The sequence below is a fragment of the Thamnophis elegans genome, chromosome 4 (genome assembly GCF_009769535.1).
Source record: "Thamnophis elegans isolate rThaEle1 chromosome 4, rThaEle1.pri, whole genome shotgun sequence".
Classification (NCBI taxonomy): domain Eukaryota; kingdom Metazoa; phylum Chordata; class Lepidosauria; order Squamata; family Colubridae; genus Thamnophis; species Thamnophis elegans.
Window position 1 is genome coordinate 98,515,641 of NC_045544.1, and position 26,519 is coordinate 98,542,159.

The 26,519-nt window shown below is 38.1% G+C and overlaps 1 protein-coding gene across 3 annotated transcripts in view; it reads right to left on the reverse strand.

The window, feature by feature from the left end:
- LOC116507145 (phosphofurin acidic cluster sorting protein 2-like) overlaps positions 1-25,454 on the reverse strand; it is a 171,859-nt gene extending 146,405 nt beyond the window's left edge. For 2 of the 3 annotated variants that reach the window (XM_032215094.1, XM_032215093.1), the window contains exon 1: positions 25,133-25,454. In XM_032215094.1, the coding sequence (XP_032070985.1) occupies positions 25,133-25,332 (200 nt within the window). In that variant the 5' untranslated portion in view covers positions 25,333-25,454. The remainder of the gene's footprint in view (positions 1-25,132) is intronic. The other variant, XM_032215095.1, reaches the window with a different exon arrangement.
- Between the last annotated feature and the right edge of the window lie 1,065 nt (positions 25,455-26,519).

The following is a 26,519-nucleotide window of genomic DNA, read 5'->3' on the forward strand; positions in this document are numbered from 1 at the left end:
TTATCATTAAGTAGCTGACATACAGTCCTCAAAAGCTTCTGGCATTTGTTCCCTAGTTAGGCCAAACAAAGAGCTACATGTTCGTTTCTTGCATTTGTGCCTGATCGCAGTCTAGATTAATAACATGAAAAATTTACATATAAACAATTTCAAAAGATAACCCTGTTTTCACAGTTTGCAAAAAAAAACTATTTAATAAATACGTGCATCTTTCCTCATTTTCTAAATTTTCTAAATTTCTGACTATGTACCATTTCTCTAGGAACTTTCATCAAGAAAAATGGAAGCCATAATTGGATTGGAATCCTTCCTTTGCTTATAATCTAACAACATTCAACTCATTTAATTTTTTTTGGGTAACTTCAAATATATAATTTAGACATTACTAATATAAATGTAATACTTTACATATACTACTAGGGAAAATATTTCCCCTTAAAATCATTCTTTAAAAACACCTGAACCATTTTCTGTTGCAGTATATTTAAAAGGCCACCAGAAACACTCATCCAGAAAAATAAACTGGAAGATTCTTATAACAAAAAATGTTATGCAAATAATGATGAAGTACTGCTCACAGTTTCATCTATAATTAAGATAATCAATGAAACTGACTTTTGGTAATCAGTAGCTTGTTAGGAATCAACCTTAGCTACACATCTATCTTCCAACTACAAGAATAATTCTAAAAACCTGCTGATGCTCAATAACTAGTCTTAAACCAACCTTTGGTAGCTTCTTCACCAGGACCTACATGGACAGCATGGAGCCCACAAGTCCTCCTTCTCCCATAACTTTGTTAAACCCCTGAAAGTCTCTCTAACAACACTGTCTAATTTTGCCTCCAGAGATCACTGACAGTTTCCCACTGTCTTTAGGTAGAAAAAGTAGTAATACTCTTCCCTAATTCCTAGAATTTGTTAGGAAAAAGGGAAAAGTACCCATCAAAACCCAACCTTGAAGAGGAACAGAGAGAACATTTCATGTGTGTTCCATTTTTGCCCAATTTGGCCTGCCATCTCTACTCCTTCTGGGTCATTCTCTCTCAGTTGTCTAAAGGCCACAGTTATGTGACTGAGATGTAGCAATAGCAATAGCATTTAGACTTATATACCGTGCTTTACAGCCCTCTCTAAGCGGTTTAGAGAGTCAGCATATTGTCCCCAACAATTTGAGTCCTAGTTTTACCCACGTCGGAAGGATGGAAGGCTGAGTCAACCTTGAGCCTGGTGAGATATGAACTGCTAAATTGCAGGCAGCAGGCAGTCAGCATAAGTAGCCTGCAGTATTGCCCTCTACCCACTGCGCCATATTTGTTGATGTTAAGTGCACCAAAAAAGTAGCCTACATTTTAAGTCACACAGTAGCTAGATATGCAATATTTGCGTTAAACAGTTGTGCCATAATTGTGATACCCTTTTAAACTGTGAACTAGAAACTAAAAATGTGGACCCTGCAGATAAGATATATTTCCTCTGGCACTAATGTTATTTTCATATTCGTGCTCATATCATCTTTGGATTTATCCAATAATACTGAACTTCATTTAACATTAGAAGAAAACCAAAAGTAATTTTAAAATGTAGATAGATCCCATTGACAGAGTGGGTATTTCTGAGCATGTATGCTTTCGGTAAATAAATGTATTGTGACAGCGGTTATTTCTTGAGATCATCCAAGACATGTTGTTACAAGTATATTAGCAGCAGCAATATTTCTAATGCACTCAGCATCCATAATTCCCTAAGTATATTATAAAGCTTTTAAAAACATTCAAAGCAATAGTAAAAGTAATCATGAAAAACAATTAATAGATGTATAAGTAGTACAGGAAAAATAAAAACATAAATACCACCAATAAAATGAGGGGGGAAGAGGATGTCTTAACGACATTAAAAAGACATCACAAAGTATTAGAAAGCCTTGCTAGGGAAAGCATGTCATAAAGAAAGCTCCATAATTTTAAGCACACTCCCTCATGGCTGTCTACCTACCATCAGAAAGAAAGAATACTAAGAGGATGGCTTCAGAAGATAACCAAAATTCCTGGGCAGGTAAAAATAGAATATTCTGGGTCAAAGATATTCATCACTAACAACTGATTTGAGTCTGGAAACAGACTCGCAGCCTGATGATGATGACAATTTAAAAGCAGATAAAATGAGGAGAAACTATACAGTATCTGCAATTATTTTTAACGTATAGATAGTTCTTGACTTATGACCTCAATTGAGCTCAACATTTCTGCCCCATTTTATGACCTTTCTTGCCAGAGTCATTAGGTGAATCACTGCAGTTGATAAGCTAGTAACCTGGTTGTTAAGTGAATCTGGCTTCCCCATTGACTTTGCTTGTCAGAAAGTGGCAAAAGGTGATCGCATGATCTTGGGACCCAGCAATGTTCATAATACAAAGCAGTTGCCAAGCGTCTGAATTTTGATCACATCATCATCATCATCATGGGGAAGCTGGAAATGTCGTAACTGTGAAAAACGCTCATAAGTCACTTCTTTCAGTGCCATTGTAGCTTTGAACGGTCACTAAGCAAATTCTTGTAAGTCAAATAGTCCTCAACTTATTGAGCCAAACAATTGAGCCCAATATTTCTGTTGCTAAGTGAGACGTTTATTAAGTGAATTTGCTCCATTTTGTGACCTTTCTTGCTACAATTGTTAAGTGACTCTCTGCAGTTGTTAAGATAGTAACACAGTTGTTAAGTGAATTTGGCTTCCACATTGACCTTATTTCTCAGAAGGTCGTAAAAGGTTATCACATGACCCCAGGACATTGCAGTGATTGTAAATATGAGTCAATTGCCTAGTATCCAAATTTTGATCATGTGAATGGGCTGGAATTGTGATAGGATATTTGCATGAGGCTTTTGAACTGCCCCTTTGGTCTATATGTAATCCATTTTATGGCTGTAATTCATAAGAAACTAAGATGATACATCCATTCTATATCCAAAAGGTCAGATTATTGGCCAAATTTGCTGATTGGAAAGTGTGTTAGCAATATTTGAAAGGTCTCAGATGACCTATTTTGTCCAAGCAGAACAATACGAAAAGAAACTGCATGCAGCTCCTTCATCTTTGTCTTCTACATAATTGCTGGTTTTTAGTACAAGGAAACAAAACAAGCTATTATGGATTCAGTTCCTATAATCCAATGTCACTAGCTATGCTTGCTGGGACTAATAAGATGTTTTCGCTGAGAGCGGATATTCAAAATATCTGGAAGGCACCACATTATCTTAGTTATCTTCCTTGGACAATAGGATGTACATAAACTGAAGATAATGATAATTTTGATTTAACCTTGCATGTTATTGTCAACAGCAACTAGCATGCTTCTGAAATGCTCTAAAACTGGCCATAAGTGAAGGCAACCATCCAAATGTTTCACCGCACAGATTGGAAAAATAAAATGCATCCTAATTTATTGTTATTTACTATGGCTTATATACAGCTCAGTTCCCAACAGCTGTGAGAGGCTTACATCAAACAACAAAATGAAAAACAGAACCATAATGATCTAATCATAAAATATTTCCTAAATGCAATCCAACTGGAGTACATTAATTCTCATTGTCCTCAAATGATTTCCTGAAGCGTCGTATCTTGAAAGCTCTTCAGAAGCTCCAGGAAATAAGGTAGTTTGGATATCAAGAGAAATTGTTTCATGGAAGGGGTGCTATCATGAGAAGGCTCCGCTATGGAGCCCCAGTCAATGGCACTCCTTTAGGGAAGAGATCATTAGCAGATCTCAGCTCTTTTTGGAATCCCAGAGCAGGTACTTTCAAAGGTATCCAGGCCCTGGGTCAAGTATAGTTTTAATGACGACAACTGGCACTGGAATTGTATCTAGAAGTGGATTGACAGTTAATACACCTATAAAGAATGTAGTGGCTCAGTGGCTAAGATGCTGAGCTTGTCAATCAGAAAGGTCAGCAGTTCAGTGGTTTGAATCCCTAGCGCCGCATAACGGAGTGAGAGCTCCCATTACTTGTCCCAGCTTCTACCAACCTAGTAGTTCGAAAGCATATACAAATGCAAGTAGAAAAATAGGAAACTGCTTTGGAGGGAAGGTAACTGCGTTCTGTGCCCTTGGTGTTTAGTCATGCCAGCCACATGACTATGGAGACTTCTTCGGACAGCGCTGGCTTTTTGGCTTTGAAACGGAGATGAGCACCACCCCCTAGAGTCAAGAGCGACTAGCACATATGCGCGAGGGGAATCTTTACCTTATAATGTTACATAGGTTAATCGAGGCACACCTCTAGCTATCTGGACTGCTGCATGCTACATATAGCAAAGGTTTCAGATGATTTTCAAGAGCTGCCCCATCTGGACAAATCCTGAACTAGAACATTGCATTATTATTTTTGTTTACCTATCAAATTTTGAAGCCACACAACTCTTTGATGGCTCTGATTGACTAATAAATAGAAAGAAAGTAGCGCATATAAAAAAGATATAATCAATCAGAAAAACAGTATACCAACTATAATTTATGAATTAGTTACAGCTCAAGTCATAAACTGAATTTCTCTATCATCAAAAATGTATTTGCATTTTTCTTTAGCATTTCTATATTCACCAAATGAGCAGTACTGAAAAACTCAGTATTTAACCTATAATTTGCTCTTAGCAATTCTATTATTAAGGACATGCTTTCTTGCCTGGATTCACAAATCCTATAATTTATTTATTACTAAATTAAACAGCAAGTACTTTACAATCATCACTGTTGAAGTACTTCCAAGGAATAGTAGCTTTCACATTGTTTTTTCTCACTTCCTCACTGTTCCACTCCTGGAAATCCCTAACTCCAAGAATTTAAATTTTACAGCTTTTAATTAGGGCTATATTGTATTTTTACAGGAGGTGTGATAGCAGTTCTATAATTAAAGATAGAGTTCATCGTTTCTTTCCTTATTCTAAAACAAACATCTAGACATTTAGGAGTTTTTACCACCCAAGTTTATTGCATGGGGCTCAGATCAGATTGTCAATCAACTCTGCCAATTACTTTTATGATTAATTTTTAAAGTCAACACTTGAAATTTCTTGCCCCCTCATTTTTCAGAGTTAACATAAAATATTAATGCATCAAAACCATAATTGCCAGTGCTGTGCGCTGGGACATAATAGGAAGAGGAGCTGAGTCAGCTTATCCCAGTCTGGAGATCTCCTGAGGTTCTGAACTTCAATTCCCCAAATTGCAAGTCAGAGATGCTTAACACCACTGTGGAAGGCTGCTTGAAACAACTGACTTGCACAGAAGAGGAAAAGCAACAACAGGCCACACCGTCTCCATTTGTTGCTGTTTCTACCAGTTAGGTTGCCTTATAAAGAAGAACAAGAAACTATCTCCTCAAGAGGTAATGCTAGTTTCATTCACTAGTAGTCTTGTTGCTCTTACTTGCAATGTCCAGATTGGTGAGAAGTTATTTCCAACAACGTTTTAGCAGTTCTAAGTTATCTCAGTGATGGACCATTTATATAACATGGGGGTCTTCAAATCATGATCTATAGCGATTGGAAACACTCTAAAGTAGGCCCCAACAACTTGATAAATTAAAAATAATTGCAGGCCCCAAAAGGAATAGCCTTTCTTAAAGTAAGGGAATCAGTTAAAGATCTGTTCACTATGTGAGGAAGGAAGTGAGTTGCTATTATGTAGCCTGTTTAATTACACAACGAAAAATTGTGGCCTTAGTCAACACTCTAATTTTATTTTTCTGCTGCTGCATTTCTCTTGCAATCCCAGAAACAACAACAGTGGAAAATAACATACAGCAATATCTTAAATTAGCAAAACTGTAAAACAGAGCCATCTCCCAACAACAAGATCTAACCATTAAGGGCTCTCCTGAACAGCATCATTTACACTGCCTGCTTAAATAGTGGGAGAGCTATTTCACAGGACAGGGGCTGCCATAGAAAATTACTGACTTCTGCTGTTGGAGTATAAGATGCACCAAGGTTTTGAAGAGGCAATCTTTTTTAAAAAGTAGGTAGGTAGATAGAGGGATAGGCAGGGAGAGAAAGAAATACAGTAGGTAGGTAGGGAGAGAGAGAGAGTAGTTAGGTAGGTAGATAAAGGGATATAGAAAGAGAAATAGACAGAGATAGAGAGAGTGAAGGTAGGTAGGTAGAGGGATAGGGAGAGAGAAATAGAAAGAGAGAGAGAGAGAGAGAGAGAGAGAAATACAGTAACTAGGTAGGGAGAGAGAGAGAGAGTGTAGGTAGGTAGGTAGGTAGCAGTGGTGGGTTTCAAAAAAATTTGGAACCTCTTCTGTAGGTGTGGGCTGCTTTCCGGGTCCACTGGTGTAACCGGTTCGGTAGATTTGACGAACCGGTTCTACCGAATAGGTGTGAACTGGTAGGAACCCACCTCTGGTAGGTAGGTGGATAGAGAGAGAGAAATAGAGACAGACAGAAATACAGTAGATAGGTAGGTGTTTCTGCTGGCACAGCATTTGATAAATGTAATTCTCATCAATCAGTTAAAGAGCTTTCCAAAAGGAAAAAAAAAGTTTTTGCACTCTGCAAACCTCCCGAAAATGGTCTGTTTTTCACAAAAACGGGCACTTTTTTTCAAAAAAAGACATGAATAGCCTTGGAGAGGGTTTGCAGAGTGCTCCTGGGTGGGCAAAAATGAGCAAAAAATGGCCCATTTTTCGTGAAAACGGGCCCATTTTTCGTCAAAACAAATTACATGCATAGCCTTATGGAGGCTTATAGAGTGCTCCTGGGGGCTGGGGCGGCAAAATTGAGCAAAAAACAGCCTTTTTTTGCTCATTTCTGCCCTCCCCAGCCCCCAGGAGCTCTCTGAAAGCCTCCTTAAGGGTATGCACAGCCATTTTGGTGAAGGGGCAGGGCTTTGGGAAGCAAAAAATGTTGTAATCAGTGTATAAGACGCACCCAGATTTCCAGCCTCTTTTTTGAGGGAAAAAGGTGCGTCTTATACTCCAAAAATACAGCAGGTATATGATGCCTTGCAAAACCAAACAGCGCTTGTAATAATAATGGAGAATACTTTAATTGACCCAATATCTATGAAATAAACTCTGCAAAACATGGTTTTCTCAGGGAATTCCTGATTTGCTTTGCCAATGCTTTTATCCATCAGAGAGTGAAAAGAGGCACATGAAAATCATTTATTTTTCACGTAATACAGTCCACCAGAAAAGACCTAGTTGATAAAATGGAAGTAGTAGAAAATAAACTAGGAGAAAATGACCACGTAACGCTGAGGAAAAGATCAGTGGAGTCAAATATAAATCTTAAGACTTTAAAAGATGTTAATATCCTCACAGCAATAAGTAGGACACCACCAATGGAGACAAGAGAAGCTAATGAGCAAAGGAGCTCAAGCTGAGTTATAGCATCTAAAACTTGAAAAAACTAAAAGCATGATTGCCAACAATCTACTGAGGAAAAAAAAATAAAAGTAGGAAAATAAATTCACATATAGAGCATAAAAAGAGGGTTACCACAAAGTGTGTGTGTGTGTGTGCGCGCATGTGCATGTGTGCATTCACGCATATTAGTACATATCTAGGTTGAATTATAGAGGAAACATCAGCAACGTTAAAACCCACAATGGTGCAGAATGACAAGAAAAAAAGGCTTCTTCAGATATGTATAAAAGATGAAAAGAAGCCATGTACCAGCTGCTCAAACGCAAAAAAAATTATAACAGCAAATTTAATTCCCGTTTCATCTCAGTCATCTCCAATAATATATACACTTGTGAAGAACAGAATAAAACAAAGAAAAAAAATTGAAGCTTGGAACTGACAGAAACATGCAGTCAGGGAAGATTTAATTACTTTGAACAAGTTTCTATCTCCAGGGCCAAACAAACTGTATCCTACTATCTTGAAGACACTACCTACCAGTAATGGTCTATCATTTCTTAGAAAACTTGGAGAACAGATTAAATGCCAGATGACTAGAGGAAGACAAACCATATCCTTCATCTTCTAAAAGAAGTACAAAAGAAGCCCTTCAACATTAGAGAATACTTGGTCTGAAATTAATATTTAGAAACACTCCGCAGCAGATTATACAGTAATCAAATTCTGAAAAAAATGCCAAGATTCCCAGAAAATAGCATGTATTTGTCAAGGGCAAATCTTGCCAGGCTAATCTGATCTTAATTTTTGATTGGACAACTTATTTAATACATTGTGGAAATGATATTTACATAATATATCTTGATTTCTGTAACACATGGGGAATTTTTTTGTGACATTGCAATTGTCAAGTTAATGTGGGCTGGAGAACATGACAATTAAATAGCATATCACATAGAGATTTAGGGAAGCCCAAGAGGGCGGATCAAATGCAACATCAGTCTGGAGTACCTATCCAATCACCCCTGAAGTCTGATGACTTTTATCTGGCGCCAATTTGCCCTGACTGAATCAGAATCTTATATATACGTTGCATGGAATAAACTTGCAGTGCTTTTGAACTCTATCCTGGCTCTTGATTTCTTACAATTGACAGAAGGCTCAGAAACTGCACTTATCAATAGAGGGATCACTGTAGATCTTCATCAAACTGAAGGGAGGTATCCAATGAGGTGTGACAAACCTTAGTCCTGGCCGGTACTCTTCAACATTTCAATTAACAATGAGGAAAAGGTAAAAGGTATCTAATTTATACATGACATAAAACACGGATTTTGACAGGCTAGACTAGAGAATAGGCTGAAGATAACAAAATGAAATGAAGTGTCCAATACATAATTTAATGCTCCCCTTCACTGGATGTATGCAACTGAAGGGGAGACAATGGCCTGGCAGGCATGCTTTAATTTTCAGAGAAAGGAAAAAAACACAAGATACAAAATACAAAAATGCACACATAATAAAAAAGAAAATAAGCAAAAAATACAACAGAAAAAACAAAATATAAATTATATGTCATTACAGTAAATTCTATATTTTTAATGGAAACATTTTGTATGTATAGGTAAAGGTAAAGGATCTCCTCACGCATATGTGTTAGTCATTCCTGACTCTAGGGGATGGTGCTCATCTCCATTTCAAAGCCGAAGAGCCAGCGCTATCCGAAGATGTCTCCATGGTCATGTGGCTGGTATGACTAAATGCCAAAGGCGCACGGAACACTGTTACCTTCCCATCAAAGGTGGTTCCTATTTTTTCTACTTGCATTTTTATGTGCTTTCAAACTGCTAGGTTGGCAGAAGCTGGGATAAGTAACGGGAGCTCACTCAGTTACACGGCGCTATGGATCCAAACTGCCGAACTGCCGACCTTTGTGATCGACAAGCTCAGCATCTTAGCCACTGAGCCACCACACCCGTGTAAGTATGTATAGATATCTATATATGTGTGTATACTCATTTGTAGTACAATTATATATTATCATATATGTATTTTTGTGTTCTTCGTCTTTTGTTTTTCTCTTTTTCTTATTATTTTAAAAAGCAGTTAAAGATGTATGTTTTAATTTTCATTCCTAAAGCAGATAGTTGGGCTCAGTGGTGAAGAACTGAAACTTCTATGATTCTAAAGTCAAGAACTCTATCTCAGTTTTTTAGGAAGGCCAAGCTATTTTTCAGGGGCCTGTTTCAGAACTGTGAACAATGTAATTCTTTCTTAGCTAGTTATAATAACCTTAAAATTAAATATTTGTCTTCAAGTTTCCTTTTACTATTTCTTTTTCCTCTTGTGCTGAGTATTGGAAGTCTGTGGTTCCAGTAGTTCATGCTTATTAATCTACAAAGCTGCTTTGAAGAGCTTTTCAAGTTGAATAGCAGAATAAATATAAATGCATATTAAATTATGTTGGCTTCATCTACAGTTTTCGTCTTTCAGAATAAACATAAACTCTCCTATGAGATCAAGCCAAATGCTCACTTGGTCCAGAATTCTTTACCACACATAGTATTTGGGAAGCTCATAAAGAGCAACAAGAGGATAATAGATCTCCTCAGCAACTGGTATTTAAAATATGCTGCCTGTGCTTCAGGAAGTAATTTAGCTGGTGGAGGTAAAGAGCAACTGGGGCTAGAATCACATCCTTCCCGAGATCCACTGGCCTGAAGTGGGAAGAGAAATATCATTCGTGCTGGATATTTGAACTGACCATTCACACACTACACTGAACAAGACAAGTGCTTTATGTGGTCCAAGATTACATAACTTGTCCATTTCTGCTTTTAAATAAAATTAAATAAACCTCAGTTTTCCATTAAAAAGACAAAAAAAGCATGGGAGAATCAGTCTATCTACTGAAAAAGGGCTGGGAATCTTCAGAATCTTCTCCAGGCTGAGTCAGTCCACTAAAGTTGGAGAAAAGTCCTCACAGATGTTATCCCCACACATTTGTGTGAGAGCAAGGGCCCTTTCAAACTATAGGCACTGTAAAAATTCGACAAGCAGCTCTTTTTGACTAGTTGCATTTGCAAGCGAAGGCTTACATTTAATGACTGAGATGCAATGATTAGTTCACAAATACACACCCTGTGCAGTCCTGGAATGGATGAGATAACTGACCTTTTCCAAGAGGGCAACTCCCAGCTCTTCAGGGCCTCTAGGGGTGAAACTGCACTTCCTTTTAAAGCACCATGCGCAAAAACTGCAGTCTGACATAACAAGTGTAAAATCTGGCATTCGGACAAGCATAAAAGTGGATGAGGCTTTCTTCTTCCCTTTTAAGTGAAGATGGAGACAAAAATGGAGGGGAATAGGACTTCTTTGGAAGAGCTCATGCCACATTAATGCTATGCATATTGAAGACAAATGCACCTTTCTCCTTCAGAATGAAAGTGAGAACTAGCTGCACCTTTGAAGGAAACTAAGCTGTGACTTTGAAGGAGAAATCGGCTGCCAAAAGGCATAAATTGGCTTTTCTCCCTTAAGTTATTAAAAAGGTTCTTCCTCCTATGTAATTAGAGTAAATCTTTAAAAATAGGTATTGCCAAAACTAATTAATAGATGATTAATTATTAAAAATATACATGTGTTATTTTTGCAGGGAATAAAGCTGAATTAAATATGAGCAAAGTGATAAAACTATTAGCAAAACCAGATTCCACATTCAAGTATATATAACTGTCGATCGCATTGCAATATGAGGAAGCAGTTGAGTTCACGAGGATTCCGAGAAACCTATTAAGATTTCTGTATTTATAATGGAACTCCTTTGCATTTGCTAGATTTGTAATGTTGAATTATTGGCAAATTTTACACTACAAAAGCAAACTGTCTTTTAAAGAATGTCTTCTAATGTGTTAACACCTTCATGCTGTGAAAATGTACTTGAATCAAAATACTACAGAGAGAAAATTCAAATTGGGCTGCCAAGGAGACATTTGCAAGTATTCATAGCTATAGTGCACAATCCAAGATTCATTAGCTAAGATCACACGTTACATTAAGCCATTTTGTGATTTTCATTTAGTTAGAAATGTTGTATGAACTTGCTATTGTGGTATGTAAATCATGATTTATGACTTAACATTATATATGAATTTGGCCAGGGGCCTATTTACCAAAAAATGTCATAAAGCAAAATATAAACCTAGTAATACAGTAATATGCATAAGAAGTTAGCTTCCACCTCTCTTCATCTGAATGACCCTGAGAGAATTACAAGATTGCTAAAAACATTTTAATCCCCACATGAAAACAATTCTACGCTAAGGCAATTCTTGAGAATGGATTTAAAAGCAGCATCAAATCAAAATGGTAGTTTTATCGTATTGGCAATCTTGATTAGCTTCACAATTCCCTTCTGAACTAATTTCTACACATATGCAAGGATCGCAGTAATGCAATTGAGAGCTCGCCAAAGCATGTACAACAGGCTATATCAGTCTAGTTATCCCTACTCTGAAATATACTGATATTCTGTTGCTGCTAGTATATCAAGTTGATAAAAATATAGTCTTAGTCACCAAGGCTTCATGTCTCCTATGTCAGTGATGGGTACAGAAGTAAACAAGATTGCAGGTCTTTCAAGATAAGTGTAGTTTTTCAAGAATACCACTTATCTGGACTGTTTCATTTTTTCTTCAATTTTTTGGCTGTTTGCAACTCTAATGTATTCAAACCTTGGATACCCATTGCTTCATTTAATGAAAAGGACGGATAAATTTCATCCTCCTATTGATGACTATTCAGCACATGAACATATACCACTGATGGCGAACCTTTTCAGCACCAAGTTCCAAAAAGGTCATACAGAAATGTCGCCCAAGTATGCCCGCGCTCCTTGGAAACGTGCTCCGGAAAAGCCGAACTTTCAGGTTCTAGCATGCCTGCACGCCCGACGATCAGCTGCTGGCAAGCATGCACAGGCCGGTTTTCTGTCATACGCGAAAGGACAGCTGATCATCGTGTGCACATGCGCACCAGAAACCTGGAAGACAAACAGGCAAGGTCGTATATGCCGGGCGACATGGCTTCACATGCCACTTTGTCATAGGTTCGCCATCACAGTCCTATACAATTCCCATTTTTTATCAAAAAAAAGAGCATGCATAATCTTTAGGAGGCTTATAGAGTGCTCCTAGGGGCCGGGGGGGGGGGGGAATTGAGCAAAAACTCACCAGTTTTTTGCTCATTTCTCTCCTCCCCAGCCCCCAGGAGCATTCTGAAAGCCTCCTAAAGGCTATGCACAGCCATTTTGGTGAAGGGGGCAGTGTTTTGGGAGGCAAAAAATGCTGTATTCAGTGTACAGATTTTCAGCCTTTTTTTTGAGGGAAAACGGTGCGTTTCATTTTTCAGAAAAATACGGTACTTTTACAAACAAAATCAATAGGAGTAAAATCCTTATTCTTTTGAATATTCTCAGATTGTAAAGATCAAGAGCCAGTTTGGTCCAGTGGCTAAGGCACCAGGCTAGAAACCAGGAGACTACAAGCTCTAGTACAGCCTTAGCTGAGTGACTTGGGCCAATCACTTTCTCTCTAGACAGACAATTTTGTTGCAACCAATAGATCAACACTTAGCTGATCTGAAAAAAAGAGAACCCTGCATTTGTCGAGTTGTGGGGAGAGGAAGAGGAGGAGAAGGAGGAGGAAGAGGAGGAGAAGGAGGAGGAAGAGGAGGAGGAGGAGGAGGAGGAGGAGGAGGAGGAGGAGGAGGAAAAAGGAAAAGAAGGACAAAATTCTCAGATCTTCTGGTGCTATATGATTCAATTAAGAGAGAGAAAAATGTTGTTTAAATATATATCTCTAATAAATCCTCTAATGCAATACATTCTTTAGACTGAAGATACATTTTGTATTTATTTTTTTCCACTATTCTTCATTTAAAATGTAACATTGCTTTGTAAATAACTCCACATACCACCAAGCTTGCATAGTTGTCAACTTCTTGTTTGCTTCTTTTGATTAGCTTGGTTTGTAGGCTTCTTTTTCATACTGGCCATGAAGAAAAATGCAAGACAGTTTTACCGAAGACAATATTAAGATACTAGATGCTAGCTGTGTAAGACAGTTTAAAAGGGATGGGAGGGATACCAAGGGAGTGTTCAGGAAGATGGAAGTTCTGGTGTGTGTTTTGTGCTGCAGAGTGTAGCAAAACAAAAAACAAAAAACCAACCCAAAACAAAACAAAACAAAAATCCCAAACCTGCTTATATAAGCAAGAGAAATGTTGATTCAAAGGCATTCTTTCTCTTTTGGATCTGACTCCAGTTCTGCTCTTTGTTCAGGGTTTTTGTCCAGAGTAATGATATGCTTTCTACTATTATTCTTTTTCTATGAAATGAGTATTGAGTATTTTGCAAGTGACCGCAGGTGCCACAACAGATATTTTGTAAATTAGCATTATCCCATGGCATCACTTTGCAATGGCTCTCAATTGTTTCTCAAAACTCCAAATTTGTTGATTGGGCCCAAAAATTGGAGTCTTGTGGGTTAACCTGGGAGACTGAAAACTTTTGTGGGATGGGCACCTCTAGACAGAATGAAGGAGAAATACGGAAAGTAGGGGTAGTCCCTGACTTACAACAGTTCGCTTAGTAACCATTAGAAGTTACAACAGCACTGAAAAAAGGGGCTTCTGACCATTTTTCACACTTATGACCATTGCAGCATCCTCATGGTTATGTGATTTACATTTGGATGGTTGACCCACATTTATGACCGTTGCCGTAGCCCAGAGCCAGGTCATCCCCTTTTGCAACCTTCTGACAAGGAAAGTCAATGGGGAAACCAGATTTACTTAACAATCATGTTGTCAGGCCTGCAGCTGGTTCCTTTTAAGATCTTTGACCTGCCACACTCTCTATTATTTTACTATGCTGTTTCATTAGTGGGGTAATTGGGAGGGGGAATAGTAAGGAGTATAATTTGTTGTCAAAATAAAACATTCCTTTCTAGAAGCCCAAGGTCATTCTTTCTCTCCCCACCTCTGCACCTGACCGGAACTAGATGGATGGAAATGCCAGCATGGCAGTGGAAGATTGGACCATGTGATGGACTTGTGAGTGTGGGGCAAGATCATGAAATTTCAACTGGGTGGGAAACCCAGGAAGCTTTCAGATTCAGGTTTCCACAGATGTACCAACATGTCTCTCTTAATAAATTGGAAGTTTGAGCAAAGTTCTGCCTTGGACTCTGATTTAATTTTGGATGATATTTGGAATGCTGACACGTTACTAATTTAACAACTGCAGTGATTCACTTAACCAATATGACAAGAAACTCTGTCAAATGGGGCAAAATTCACTTAAAAATTTCTCACTTAGCAACATAAATTGTGGGCTCAATTGTGACCATGTTGAGGACTACCTGTATAAGGTTAGATGGGATTTTAGTCCATTTTTTAAAAAACCTAAGACATTCTAAAGAAGGGGTTGATTCATATGATAAAAAAAATCACACAGATTCATAGTTTCCTGGCATCCACCAACCCTTCTTCCTTTGTGCCCATTTCTGAATACAAAGTTTTTAATGCCTTTAACAAGAATAGAGCTCAATGTAACAATGAAGTCATGTTAATGTAATCCCCCTCATCTTTTAAATGATTCTCAACATTCCCTCCCACCCATTAACACTGTTAAAAGGAACCAAAGACAATTTCTGCTTTTCAACTCCACAGTCAGCAGAACTTTCTGTTTATGGTCACAGTACATCCTTACAGCTTTCTGTTCTCTACTTCCTAATTCCTGAAATATTTATTTTTGCGACATAACTTTCTGTACTAAAATATGGCATCTCACAGTTTTTAAGAGTGTTGAGTTTTGTGTCTAGTGAGGGTTTTGTTCATTTCTACAAATGTGTCAACCTAATCTACCGGTACTTACACCTACCATGCATACTACTTTGAATGAGAGCGGGCGGGGGAGAGGAGAAAATAATGGAGGAATGCAAGCATGTTTGAGAAAGATGGCATTTCTCCAAGGGCCTTTCCCAGCAGTATATTTTTTAACACACTCGGATCCAGTGGATTTTAAAATATTTTAAAAACAACTTCTAAAAACCTCAGGATGAAATCCCTCTTTCCCTTCAAAATAATGCTGCAAATCTTTTGGGTTACTCAAAGATTGAAAATTGCATCTAAGTCAACCAATCTCACTGGAGTGAGAGGACTCACTGGAGAAGAGCCTAATGCTGAGAAAGTTTGAGAGCAAAAGAAGAAAGGGACGACAGAGGTGGCTGGATGGAGTCACAAAAGCAGTAGGCGTAAGGATAGAGGACAGGAAAGCCTGGAGGAACATTGTCCATGGAGTCACAATGGGTCGGACACGACTTCGCAACTAAGAACAACAACAACCACTCCAGTTTGTAGCCACACTAACATTCATGTTCTTTGAATAATTTTCTGAAATTAAGGATAATATCCTTTGGTGTAAGGAAAGATATCACAATGGTGTTTCTTATATCCATTCCTCAGTATATTTAATGATACTCCACCTGGAAAATGACCATACAAAATATGAGAATCATAATTTTCCAAAAAGACCAACTATATTTCTTAGCCTATGAGTTTTCTTCAACATAGGTAGTCCTCGACTTACGACTACAATTGAGCCCAACATTTTTGTTGTTAAGTGAGATTTGTTAAGTGAATTTTGCCCCATTTTATGACTTTCCTTGCCTTAGTTGTTAAATGAATCTGGCTTCCCCACTGATTTTGCCTGTCAGAAAGGTGCAAAGGGGGATCACATGATCACGACCTTGGGACACAGCAACGGTCAGAAATATGAACCACTTGCCAAGGATATGAATTTTGATCACATGAACAAGAGGATATTGCAAATGTCGTAACTGTGAAAAATGGTCATTAGTCATTATTCTCAGTGCTGTTGTTACTTTGAACGGTCACTAAATGAACTGTTGTAAGGCAAGGACTACCTGTATAAGGTATACCAGCTAGTGGAGTGTGACTGTGTGTGATAGCTAATTAAAATACAATAGGTTTTTAATAGTCCTCTGCCTCTGAATATTATTTATACTTTATCTGTCCACCAATCCCTGATCCACATCTGACGTGTTAATGTGTGGTCACAGGTAAAATAACTGGCTTGTAGCAAGCTTTAACATTGAACTAAGTTTCTCTGTCATGAGACGCTTACTTTAATATTCACTCCTTATATTCTGGACAGGATGAGAAGAAAATGAAGGACTAGAAACAATAAATACCAGAAACACCAGGAACTGAAAAAGGGATATGGGGGAAGAGCCAGACAGAAAACTACATTGCAATTTAGTGGATCTGAAACTGATACATCAGCCAATAATAGTACTTAACTATACTATCTATCATTTTTACCCAGAAAGTAGAGAATCTAGAATTTAGGAAATCTCCTCAAATAAAGAAGAGTTTAAAAGGGGGGGGGGGGAATACAAGCAAAGCAATACATGCATTTAACTCTCTCTTTCCAGCAGAAATGGCAACAAAGAATAATAAAAGGAAGCAAATGCTGAAATAGGAAAAGAAGCTCTGCTTAAACATTACAATAAGAATTACATTCACCAGGTAAATAATCTTCAAAGGCATCCAAACCTAAGATGACACCATCCATTTGCAATTCACAAGTTGCTTCACTTTCAATAGTTTTTTTTATTTGCTATGTTCTTAGCAAATGTACCGTATTTTTTGGAATATAACACGCATCTTTTTTCCTCAAAAAAGAGGTTGAAAATCTGGACGTGTCTTATACACTGAATACAGCATTTTTTGTCCCAAAAAACCCCGCCCCTTCACAAAAATGGCCATGCAGAGCCTTATGGAGGCTTTCAGAGAGCTCCTGGGTGCTGGGGAGGGCAGAAATGAGCAAAAAACAGGCCATTTGTTGCTCAATTTTGCCGCCCCAGTTTCCAGGAGCAACTCTATAAGCCTCCATAAGGCTATGCATTCAATTTTTTTGACAAAGAACAGGCCTTTTTTTGCTCGTTTTTGCCCATCCCCACCCCCCAGGAGCACTCTGCAAGCCCTCCCCCCCAAGGCTACTCATGTCTTTTTGGAGGGGAAACAGGCCCTTTTTGGGAGGTTTGCAGAGTGCAAAAACTCCGTCCCCTTTCGGAAAGCTCTTTAATTGATTGATGAGAATTACATTGATCAAGTGCTGTGCCAGCAGAAACAAAGTCTTAGGTGCTGCAGATTGTCAGCGATTTCTTCTCCAGCACATGAATAAATACACCTGGAAACATCTACCTACCTACATACTCTCTCTCCCTACCTACCTACTGTATTTCTCTCTCTCTCTCTCTCTCTCTCTCTCTCCCTCTCTCTCCCTCCCTCCCTCCCTCTACCTACCAACTTACCTACTCTCTCTCTCTCCCTACCTATCTACTGTATTTCTCTCTCTACCTCTCTCTATCCCTCTACCTACCTGCCTACCTACACACTCTCTCTCCCTACCTACCTTCTCTCCCTCTCTATTCCTCTACCTACCTACCTACTTTTTTTTTTAAAAAAAGCCTCTTCAAAACCTTGGTGCGTCTTATACTCCAGTGCATCTTATACTCCAAAAAATACACTGTGGCTAAGCTGACCCTTTCCTTCACAGAGAATTGTTTGGAGAAAAATCTGGATGCATTTAATAAAAGGCCTATGAACGATCTTGAAAGACAAATGCCAAGGTTTTGTAACAACACTGATGAATTCAAGTCAGTTGACAGTTGATTTCTTCCAGAGCAACACATTAAGCATGGCTTGTTTGATCGCAATATGTTGAACAAATTAGAAACCTGCCTAACTCAGTTTTGTAGGCAAGCAAAGTATTCATGGATTACTTGCTAATTCCTAGTTTGTTTCCCCTCTTTTGTTTAGGTTGTCTTAAATCTGAAATTCTGAAACTCCTCAGGATCTTTGGCAGAATATTAAAAAACAAAGCAGAATAAGCCAGAAAATCAAAGAAGGATTAGGTTCTGTGCACATAATACCAAGTCAACAGTTTAATTAAAGTATGATTACTTCCCTAAAAAGGTAATAGTTTATTCACTGTCCAATCATGTAAAAATGAGATTGCTACACTGCAGTTTAGTACAACCCAGTCAAGAAAATACAGTAAATTGAAATATATCAAATATTATCATCTGAACATTCTTTCCATTAATTGGCAACAGTGATATACGGTAAGCATTTAGATAAGGACCATATAGTATTTGGTAATGTTGGATATTGGAATTATAGTTCTATAAACAGTGCTAAATTCTGGTCAAACACCTTCCTTCTATCTATACTTAAGACATTCAGGTGAGCTGAATATTTATGCTCCCCAAAATTCACTTACAGGCAGAGCTTGGAATGAGTTATATTTTTAAAAATATCATAAGAAAGCTTACAAACAAAGGAATTCCAACAATATTTGAACAAAAGTGTTCAGGACAAAATTGTTGTAGCAGCAAAAAAGAAGTCACCAGATTCAGAAAAAAATGAGAAAACCAATTACAGCCACCTGGCCACTCATTGCCCATATTTAAGCAAAATGACTGATTGTTTTTTAAAAAAACTTCCTCAGGAGTACTTACTATTCAAATAAACGGAGATATACCTCTCTTACCTGTTGCCACCAGAAAATTATTCAATGCTGAAAATCAAGATTCTATCAAAACTGCTGAGGACTATAATCTGAAATATGAAAGACACACTTACATATGTATCATTCTATTCCTTTTTGGGATAAGCAATATGCATAGCACAGAAAAGGAATAATAAATAATAATTAAACTTGTATGTCTCTCAACTCTCAAGGACTCTGGGCTAAATACTAAATCTAAGAAATCAAAGGCACAATATTTTTTTTAAAAATAGATAAAACTAGTTTAGTACACTTTTTGTTGTACCTCAGCATTTCTGTATTAGAAAAGTACTTTTTTCTTTCACAATGTTCACACACTGCTTCATTTATGGCTGCCTGTCCTTTCTGGGGATTTCATCGTGTGCATCCAGCATAATGCTTTCAACTGCCATTCTGTTTGCATTTATTCAGCATCCATTCATTCTGAAACATACATCATGTTTTACCACAGACACATAAGTATCTCATCCCTATGGCATTTAACTTTAATATTCCTATGGACATATACAACTATGTATTACACTCACAATGTCTCAATGGATATGAGGAAGAACAAAAACAAAATACAGGCTGTTTTCTCCAATTTTTCCCATTTCTTGTACTCTTTCCACAAGAAGCTTGCCAAACACCTTCCTAGGCATACTTAAGAAACTAACCCCACTGTAATTATTGCATTCATTCTTGCTGACTTTAAATTGTGTACGGGGAACAATAATGGCATTCTTCAACTTCAACAGATTCAATGTTCTCACACATTGAACAAATTTCATGGCTATCCTATAGGAAAACTACATCCTAGTTTTAGAATTTCTTCAGTTAAACCATCTGCACCTGTAGCCTTACCATTTTCATAGCATTTAATCAGTATCTTCATGGCATTCATTTCAATTCTTTTTAAAATATCACAACATTCCAATACAGAGGTCTACAACACTCCTTCCAGCATTCCTTCACTTCAATTTCATCCAAAATTATATACTTATCTTTATTCATGTTTCCCCTCACAAGAGAATAATTTATCCAGTAATTTTTTTCCATCAAAATCAGAGTGTAATCTTAACTATTCCTTGCTTTGACTATATTCTTTGAAACTATATTTTGGCTATATATTAGCCAACATATTTTGTTCACCTTTTCTTCAGCAATAATTTTATGCCTTTTTCATCACTCCATGAAGCATCCTTTTATATATTTCCAATTAGCATAACGCAACACAATCTGTGACACTATTACATAATTATTTTCCCCTTTCCCAGGCATTTTCCACATTCCATTTTTTATTTATTCTCTAATTTTTCATGATTAAATTATCAAATCAATCATGCATTTGGATTTATATTCATTCCTGTCATATTAATAGATCTGTGTTTAAACCATATATTTGAGAGAATCCTTTTTCTAAGCAGATATTTACCAACGTTCATTCTAATTAATTTTTAAGTCTTCATAGAGTTTAATCATGTTCCCTGTACTATTCTCATCTTATTATCAACCATCTATTCATGTATTTGCTCAAAATATTGATTGCTTTTCCCAAAAAATCTTTCTATTACACTATTCACCTGAGCATAACATACAGCTAACCCACACTTTTGATTTCCCAAGTTCATATGCATAGTTAATCTAGGTTATCTATCAATCCTTAGTTTCTGATAATATTTCAGTTTTTCATTCATAATTAAATGTACATCTTGACTTTTCATAAATTCATCAACTCCACTCAAGAGCAGAGCACCTTAATTATTAATCCTTTTCTTATTTTCATAGATTCAGAACATACCTTTTTTCTTTCATTTCATTCATTAAGTTATGCTTTTCATATATTACCTTAGCTTTGGTCACAAAATTGTAGTTTTTACACATTTATCATAATATAAAGTATTTCCCCATGCAATTTTTCTAATATCTATTAATAGTTGTAGTTTTGATATTCCTTTTGCAAATGTGTGGTACTTTTACCATAAGGATTTTGTGCACTTTTTCTCCTGGAAAAGTGTACCATGAAATGCAGAAATATGCTAAAATGTGATGGATAATTGTGCTATAGCTTGCTAGTTGGAGATATATGAATTGGATAACTTTATGTTCAAGTGACAATTGAATAAACTTATCCACATTCCTACAAACAATATATACTGCTTTCTATATTAAGCTAAAAAATAGCTTGAAATTTCAGCACTTGCTCATCTATCTTTCTATAAAAGAACTTTAGAGTAATATTTTGGAACCTTCACTAGTAATAGTCATTAAATATTATTCTACATCCAATGATCTTTTTGAGTAGCTATGTATCATATGAGCTACAGACAAAAAATTGAATTAAATTAGGTCCTCATTTTGAAAGCATACTAATGTAACCCACACATTCCTAACTATGCATAGTAGAACACAATTATCCTAACAATTCAACATTTCTCCGAATGACGTGTTGCAGTTTTCAGCTTTATACATTAATGTCTTTGAACTGTCAGAGATTTTATTAAAAAAATTAAAAATGCAGATTAATACAGGAAGAGGGCTAATGAAAGAAGACACGGAAAACTCACATAGATCATAAATGACCAGCTCCATCCATCCATAACTCTGGATCATTCCACAACAAGAAAATGCCCATGTTGAATAAAAGACTCAGGAAAGTCTCCAAACTGTCCAGATGAAGGATTGGATAACAAGATGCTGGGAAATTCCAGCATTATATAATGCCAGACTGGATTAACAGTATCACATACTTTGTGGACAACCTCAAAACAATTGACCCTTCCCCACAAGTTCCTTTCATTCATGTTCCCAAAATTTTATTAGTCTACATACTTATGTGTCCCACAATATAAAGAGGATTTCTGACTACATCTCCATTTTCATTCTCAATATAACTCTGACCTCTTCTGAATGTCTCTGCAAAAGTTTAAGTAATGATTCCAATACTGAGCTTTTAGAGGGAAGCAAATGGTAGAAGGATGTGCTTTCATGTTATGCAAGGATGAATAAAGATGTTTTCCTCCATGGTGTTTGGATCATCTCAACAGGCCACTTAATATTGGCTTTTGTCTTGGACTGCAGAAAAGATTGCCTTCTCTGGAAAAAAAATGACACTCCCTACTCTTTCTTGATCTTCTTTTTTTCCTGTTTCTAAGCAACCTGAAGTGCTCCAATATATCTGTATTTCAAACATCACAGTTTGTGTTAATTCAAGCACTGAAATAGCACCTGATAAAACAAAACAAACAAATATAATTTGATCACAAAAGATTGGACAGAAAGGACCAACAAAGCCAAGAAAAGACTCATTTACCAACCACGATAAAAAGGAATCTGTTCTCATGTACAATTCAAAGCAACTTATCATTGTATCTTTCAACAACAACAAGAAAGAGGACACATTGTAAGAAGTCAGCTGCTTAGGCATCAGCTTAGTGGTAAACAATGTCTTCAATCTTCTGCAAAAAGCAGACCCAGTTCTCAAGCTTGGATTTCTCTCTGGTAACATCTAGGTTTCCTGTGATCCCAATATATTTGGAGGATAACAGTTTAGAGAAATCTCCTATTGTTCCAAATATTGGGACAAGACAATAAGCATACAGATTTATGTTGTGACACATGTTTTACCTGCCAAACAGGTCAACTGCTGCAGAAATGGGAACAGCTATTTCACCAAGTATAGACTGTTCACTGAAACTACAGCAATGAGGCTCAAACATGCACTTTCCAGATCCATTAATGAAAGCACAAATTATAAATACCATAACCAAATAATAATCAAATATTTATAAAGTACATGCATGTAAATAAATTGCTTGTCCAAAACTGGGCTAAATTAATCTACAAGGGCCTCACATCTTTCCCAGAAGCTTGAGAAGTTTAAAGAAGCTGGAGCAGTGTTGAATAACGAAGCTTTTAGACAGATATCTTCTTGGGTTTTTTTTTCTACTTTTCATGACTTTAATTCTCTTAACAAAGACAGTAACAAAGCAAACAACATATTAATAAAAAGAAAGAAAAAAGTATCTATTTCCTTTGTAAAAAAAGGAAATTGCAAAACAGGACATACTGGCTGAAAAGCAAGTCAAAAGTATAACAATTCACATTGCTATTACAAGCAGGATTCCAAGTCATGATTTCTTTTGCTTAGAGACAGTTGCCATCAGTTGCCATGGAATGACACGGAGCCCATGGATACACAAACCCTTTCAGCAGCAGCTTGCCTTAGTAGTCTTCTGCATGTACATGAGCACTTGTTTACCCCCTTAGTCCTTTCTCACTCATCTCCGTCTCATCAAATTTGTTGTTGTTGTCATTGTTATCGGTATTATTACTATACAAAACATTCTTTGTCACTTGTTTCCTCCAAAAATGTGTCTAGTTAATACCAAACAATATGGAAGAAGAAAACTTCTTCTGTGTATCATTAAGAATAGCCAACTTGCATATACCTATCCAAGAGAAACACAAGATTCCACTTTTTCAACAGATTTATACAGGCTACTTCCTCTAAAGTCAGGTGCACCTTGTCCAGTTTGCGACTCTTTTACAACAAATATAGTACAGCTATGGACAACTCAAGCAGACTTGTAGCTATGCTTTAATATAATGAAATAATGCTAAATCATCCAAATAAATCCCTCATGTGCATATAGCTGATCTCAGAACAGCCACAACAGTTGCTGCCTCTCAAGCTAATAGCCAAGCAACCTGACAACCCTAGTTCCCCAATGCAGACTTAGGTGTGTCTAATGCGTTTTATGTTAACACATGCTGAGGTAAACCTCTTTCTGTTGAAACCTCTTTGGAGAAAGCCAAGATAGAGATGTCATTTTTTTCTCTTTCTGGCAAACTGAACCAATTAACATTTATGAAAACATTTTTTCTCCTGTAAGCAGCCAACTTTATTGATATGAGGGCCCACTTCATATCAATAAGGAAGCACAAGTAGGTGTGAATAAATCCCAGTAACCAATACAAAAATAGAATATGCGGGGCAAAATTAACTGTATGAACATGTGAGAATTATTGCAGTGATATCATCTCCCTCACCCTACATACTTTACATTGATGTTTATTAGCAGCATGTGTTCCTTGGGCAAGAATATCTAAGACTGTAGTCTTGCATAAAAGTTAGGAAAAGGCAATTTAAAGCAGATTATTAGGGAATCATAAGGAAAATGGAATGGAGTTAAGATCAATACTGAATATAAGAGACATTTTCAAAATGCTTCTATATTCAAATCAAGGTTCTTGTACCCTAACCCTTAAAATGTTATTGTCTGCTACCAGATTTTTGGGACAGCTGCTCTGACAAAGAGCTGAGAAATATAAGCCAACATTGAATGGACTATCACAAAGCCCAACTGCTCATCCACACTGTTATTTTGTCTTTGAAATAATTCCGGGCCAAATATCACCACTCAGTCTATTTAGAGTCAGGATTCTCTCACTTTCATTGGAATCCAAGGCAGGAATCCATGAACTCTCTTCGAGACAAAGCAACTGATTAAAAATACCCAAACTATTCACTTCTCACATAGAGTTCCCACATGGTGCTCTTCCCAGATATGTTCAACTGCACTTCCCATCATCTATAGAAGGGGGAGTCTAGAGTATATAAAAGACACTAAGCTCTGAAGAAGGCTATACCAAACCAGGGTGCTGTCTTCCTACCTAGACAGAGACCCATCCCTACCCAAACTTCCTGAAGGACCTCAAGAAATCAGAAGGAAGCTTCAGCTTTCCATTGGGCAGATACAACGTGCACATTCTTTTTCCCGGTGGGGTGTGTATGTGTGAGTGTATGTGTGTTAAAGGAAAAGCCCTGGAGGCGTGCCCCCGGAGTTCACACCTAATATCTACCCCACCCAATCCACGTCTGCTGCATCTCTGCTTCCCACTTATCCCACGGAGATGATGCTCTTCCCATTTCTCCTCCACCTGCTTTCCAGCACCCCGTTATGTCAGCGCCGCACCGCGCCACGCCTCCATAGCATGTCCATATCCCCTCGTGAAGCCCGCCACGGCCCGGCTTCTCCTCTGCATCCATCCCCTTCCCGGACCCCGCGCCGCACATCCCTTCCTCCCCTGATGTGAGGACCCCCGCCGGATCCCGCCCATCTTACCTGGGCACGCAGCTGGGCGCTGAGCGGTCGATTTCCCAGGTGGCGAAGAGGTTCATGGGCACCGGGACCGGCCCGAGCCCCCCAGAGACCCCCGATGCCGCCGCGCAAGTGCCCATCGGGGGGAAAGCATTACTGGCCGCCCCCCCGGGCCCTGACCCGGACCCCAGCGAGCCCGCTGTCGTCGCCGCCGCCGCCGCCATCGCGCCGCTACCCTGGAACCTAAACTGGGTGCGGTGGGAGGGAAGGTAGGGGGGCGGCCGGGACCCTCGGCCCAGCCCCGATCCCCTCCTCACGGCGCGATCGGGGCGGAGCCTCTAACGAGGCAGCCAATCGGGAACGACGGAGGCAAACCTTGCTGCGCCGGTAGGCCAACCAGCGTGCAGGGGAGAAACTGTTTCCACAGCATCCGCCAATTCCGACGCGAGGGGCAGGCTTTGAAAAGGGGAAGGCTTGAACGAGGCGTGGCCTGGGGAAAGAAGAGTTTAAATAGGGAGGGGAAACAGACTTTAAGGATTGGAAAGAACTTGAGTGACATGTAGTTTACCCAATAAAGAAAGAGACTACTAATAAAAGCATTCTTCATGTTTCTGTCTCTGTTGTGACTGTGTTATCTATTTTTTAATAGTATTGATGTGTGTTGTGGGATTTTCAATTCAATAAACAAACGTGTACGGAATCAGTGAAGTCATATGGTACTATGGCCAGAATAACCCTGGTCACAAATTGTACATGGAAAGAAGGGCAATTGAGCTGCTGGACCAAAATTTGATCATGATCTCCAAAGATGTGGGGAGAAATTCCCCAAAGTTAGAGAAAGGGCTGACAAACATGCACCCCCACACTTATGCAATGGGAGCACATGGGCTAGTCCTGGAGATGAAATTTAGGGCTCTATAATTTAGCAGGTATCTAAAATACCCTTTCAGGGTATGGCAGGTAATGGGCAAATGAAAGCAGGCCCAGTACCAATGAAGGCTATCCAAGCAGTGTTTCTCAACCATAGCTGCTTTAAGATGTGCGGGCTTCAACTCCCATGCTGGTTGGAGGCTGCAAAAATATCTCTCTTTTGCTGCCAATCTCTGGTCATCCAGATTTCTGTTGCCTGGATCCCTTAACCCTACAACCAGTATCAGCATAGAGAAAAGCTAGGACTTGACACTGCATTTTAGCAATGTCTCTATGTTCAGTAAGCTAATTCCAGACTTATTTCCAAAGTAAGTGTGGAAAGCTGGCCATATATTTACCTTTGAATGGTATTCTTGTTAATTGCCATCCAATATTGATTGGTGTCAGTGGCAGATTAAGGCTCACTGGTGCCCTAAGCACTCACAAATCTTAGTGCCCCTCCTTTATACATACTGTACAAATCTTCATTGTTTTTTTTCTT